This window comes from Salvia splendens, chromosome 16 (genome assembly GCF_004379255.2).
Source record: "Salvia splendens isolate huo1 chromosome 16, SspV2, whole genome shotgun sequence".
Taxonomy (NCBI): domain Eukaryota; kingdom Viridiplantae; phylum Streptophyta; class Magnoliopsida; order Lamiales; family Lamiaceae; genus Salvia; species Salvia splendens.
Window position 1 is genome coordinate 13,929,464 of NC_056047.1, and position 4,272 is coordinate 13,933,735.

The following is a 4,272-nucleotide window of genomic DNA, read 5'->3' on the forward strand; positions in this document are numbered from 1 at the left end:
ATGTTGTTCAATATTAGCATGTAATGTTGCATTGGGTACCATATTTAGTTCATTTCAGAGATCTTAGTTCATTTTTGAGATCTATTGATTATTGATAAGTGAATGACAAATGGAAAATATATCAAAGAAAGACTGAGAAAAACATTATAATAAAGAAAAAATAAGCCATTATAACAACACTTCAGTCTATTCTCTTTAAGCTCGCAAAAAGTTTTAACAAATTCAAATTCAAAATGTAAATGAAGTAAGAAACTACAAGACTGAAGTACAGAAGTAACACAATGAAGAACAGAAATATCCGAATGAAGTAATAAAACAACCAGTTTTAACATTGGTTTCTCCTCTTTTTCTTGTTATTCTCCTCATGTATCTTATCACAATTTCTTGAATCATGCCGACCAACCTCGCCGCATTTTCCACATTTCCGACCAGGCTTGGACATCTCTCTCATTTCCTTCTCAAGCCGAGAAAGACGTCGACCACAACCTTTGGTTTTGACGACATCTGGCGGATGAACATCTATTTGACTAGGGACATGTGATCCATAAAAATTCTCAATCATTAATCTCTTTTCACTAATTGACAACACATTTCCCTCACCAAGTACTTCTTTTCTCCCTTCAGCCATAATTTGTCTAAATGCTCGAATTTTATCACTATCTCCTTCAATAAGTCGTGCAATATCATAAAAATCTCCATGCATATCCCTATACTCCTGCTTCGTCTCATCCGCAACAATAAATGTTTCAATATCATCATCAAACCCACAATGAACAGCCTTGACAAATTTAGACTTCAACCATCGTCCTCCATGTAACTCATTAGGGATTAATTTTATTTTTTTGTTTCTCAAGACCCAAAAAATGTGACTGCATACAAGCCCAATCCTCCCAAACATCTTACAACTACATGCATATGAATCAAAAGATGTGGAGTATGACACAGTCCAGTTCTTCGAGAACTTGTCGTTGACTACATAAATCTCATTCTCACCAATGTTTGACACTGTCACCATAGTGACATTGTCAACTGCTTCCTCTATCTCACTTTGAATTAGTTTGAAACCACTATCACTATATATTGTTGAAGCATGCTTCTCGAGGGCTGAATTTGTTTTCAAAGTTGGAATTGTATTAAAATCCAAGTATTCTAGCCTATTGTTGTTGCTCCTTTGGCCATCCAATGCATTGTTGTAATTCATAAGAAATTCAACAAGATTAGAACGAGACTTGGAGTACCTCTTGAAGAATATGTTCTGAGATTCAGATATTGATGTGGTCTTTATTAGTGAACTCATTGGAAAATCCCTAAAGAATGCAGGCACCTGCAGTTCATTAGTTAACAAATATGCTTCAGAATAATGACAGAAATTCTTCAGCGTATAGAAAATATGTTTCCAAAGAGGATACATACCCAAAATTTTCGAGAGGCAAACATCGAGGAAAACCACTCATTGTCCTTAAGCCCATATTTTTCCATTACTTTATTCCATTCTTCATCAAATTCTTCAGGCTCTATCAGCTCAGACCACACACAATTGTTTAACTCTTTTTTCAAATCTTCATTGCCAAGTAGATTCTTTGGTAACTTTTCCACAACCTTAAACATGATGCGCCACATGCACCATCGATGTCTTGTATCAACAAGGACTCTTTCCACAGCAACCTTCATTCCCAAATCCTGATCAGTAATGATCAATTTTGGTGCAGAACCCATACATTTGACAAAACGTTCAAACAACCATGCGAAGGAATCAGCATTTTCTTTAGATAATAAGCCTGCACCAAATGCTACAGGTCTCCCATGGTTGTCTTTTCCTGTGAACGGTGCAAATATCATGCAGTACCCGTATTACATCAATTCATCAAAAAAAGGATGTTATAAAAAGGATAAAGTAATATAAATGCTATGTTTAAACAGTAGGGTTTATGAATGAAATGAAGTAATAAAACATTATACTGAAGTAACAGACTCTAAAAATGAATTAATAACACTTACTAATGAAGTAACATAGTATTCCAGTGAACTATCTATAATTGTGGATGATATGTTGCATATTAATTCTGTGTTTGTTATGTAAAGGTAAAACTTCCTCTCCAATTATGAAGAATGCAAGTAGTTCTGAAATGTAGTATCTATAACTGTGCTCACTGCTAAAATGTGAACTTAACTAATATGTAAATATATAGTAATGAAGTTTCATGCCCTACTGTGAAAACCTATGAAGTAGTAAATTGATAAAATGAATTAATAAAACATGATATTGAAGTAACAGACTCTAATTATGAACTACCTATTTCATAATTATATATAACATCCTTTTTAATGAATTGATGTAATACAGGTACTGCATGATATCTTTACTGAAGTAACAGACTCTAAAAATGAATTAATAACACATAATAATGAAGTAACATAGTATTCCAGTGAACTATCTTTAATTGTGGATGATATGCTGCATATTAATACTTCAGACACTAAGAGTTTTACTCTCCTAGTAAGACTCCTAAATACTTCTGTACTCACATCATTCCAGGGGACTATTAATTCATTATTGACTATTACTAGTACATTCTGTTAAGTTATTTCATTAATTCAGTAAATGTTTCATGCATATGCAAGTTGATCACATCAATAATCATATCATTATAAACAACATATTGTTCGTACCTATTAGTTGAATATGTTGTGTCAAACGATACTATATCACCGTAGAGATGGAAATTCTTCTTAGCAATGGGGTCACACCAAAAAAGACGAGTGAGCATATCCTGAGAGTTCACCTCAAAATCATAGGTGAATGCTGGACAATTCTCTTTCTTCCAGCTCATCTCATTAAGTACCATTTGTGCATCTGCCCCACTAGTATATGCTCTCAAGTCGCGCCTATAGTTTCTAACTTCTACAACTGTGCAACCAACATAATCCAGCCCACCAAGAACCTCATTCAGCAACTTAAAAGTCAGTGTAGGGCCTATGTTTGCACTTGCACAATCTAGTATAAATTTCTGATGCAATAGGTCAATGTTGCGATTCAGCCTCATGAATCGCTTATGGCGTAACTCCACCATATCATGATTATGTATTTCATAAAATTGATTGACAACATAACCTATTCCTTTACAAAACTTAAAAGTAATTTTAGCCTTGCAAAAACACTTCCTAGAAGAACGTCTACGTTTTGACTCATGCCCTTGCATTTTCATTTTCCTCTGACCTTCTCTACTGCACACAACATACAACCATGTGACATGATCCACCTTCTTTTTAGATCCATGTTTACGAGTGTCAAACCCAACATGTCGTGCATACTTATTATAAAACTCAGTAGCATCATCAAGTCTAAGAAAAATCTGACCAATGTAAGGCTTCAGCTGGGATGGACAATCAGGTAAGTATGACACTGTTATAAAACATACAAACTACTGTTAGTGGAAAATTTAAACAAAACAAAACATATTCATTCAAACAAGAACAGAAGTTCAGTTTTACTATTTATTACTTCATGGTAACAACAATTTAGTTCATTATGAGTACATATCGCATATACACTACAATAATATCAGCATTTAATATTCAACAAGAACAGAAGTTCATTTTAACTTGTTATTACTTCAGTATAAATAAAATTTAGTTCACTATGAGTACAGATCGTATATACACTACAAACATGAAAAAAATCTGTTTTACTTCATTATTTTTAAGCACATGGATCAACTTTCCAACGTTCCAACGTAGTTTTGAGCTCATTTTTTCGACATTTACTTCATTATTATTCTTTTTACACTACAAACATGAAAAAAATCTAAGATAACACATTGCTCAATTAGAAAAATTCATCTACCTTCAACTGCGGTATTATTTGATTCTGCCTCTGAATCCGAATTTGAATCCGTATCAAAAAGAGAGCCTCCTGGATTTCTAAGATCATTCATAATCGATCCATCATTGATCGATGTAGATCCTCTTGATGTAGATCCTAATCCGTCTTCAACCGCAGAATTTGTTGAAGTAGATCCCAATCTATCGATATTCTCCATGAGAGTCAGAATATTGAGAAATTGAAACAGAATTAGTGAACTAAGGTCCAGCAGCTTTTGATGAGCCCGAAACGAATGAAACACCAGCTGGTGCAGCGTGAATTGAACATGGAATGAAGAAGATCCACGCGAACGTCGATGGCAGATTGAAGAAGATCGACGCAGAGCAGATTGTGAATTGCAAGAGAATTGATAGCTTTTGATGAGCCCGAAACGAATCAAACACCAGCTG

At 34.3% G+C, this 4,272-nt stretch overlaps 1 protein-coding gene across 1 annotated transcript; it reads right to left on the bottom strand.

Moving 5' to 3' along the window:
• Positions 1–325: 325 nt before the first annotated feature.
• LOC121770211 (protein FAR1-RELATED SEQUENCE 5-like) lies at positions 326–4,040 on the bottom strand. Its single transcript, XM_042166984.1, has 4 exons — positions 3,845–4,040; positions 2,711–3,403; positions 1,414–1,817; positions 326–1,324 (listed from the first exon to the last, which is right to left on the bottom strand). The coding sequence occupies exons 1-4, from the start codon at positions 4,038–4,040 to the stop codon at positions 326–328; spliced, it is 2,292 nt and encodes a 763-aa protein (XP_042022918.1).
• Between the last annotated feature and the right edge of the window lie 232 nt (positions 4,041–4,272).

Bases quoted from the DNA above. Each gene is read 5' to 3' on its own strand.
- LOC121770211 (XM_042166984.1), bottom strand. From the start codon at position 4,040: ATGGAGAATATCGATAGATTGGGATCTACTTCAACAAATTCTGCGGTT. The intron at 1,818-2,710 runs GTGATATAGTAT...CACCGTTCACAG, and splicing joins GAAGAATTTCCATCTCTACG to GAAAAGACAACCATGGGAGA. The intron at 1,325-1,413 runs GTATGTATCCTC...AATGAACTGCAG, and splicing joins TTGCCTCTCGAAAATTTTGG to GTGCCTGCATTCTTTAGGGA.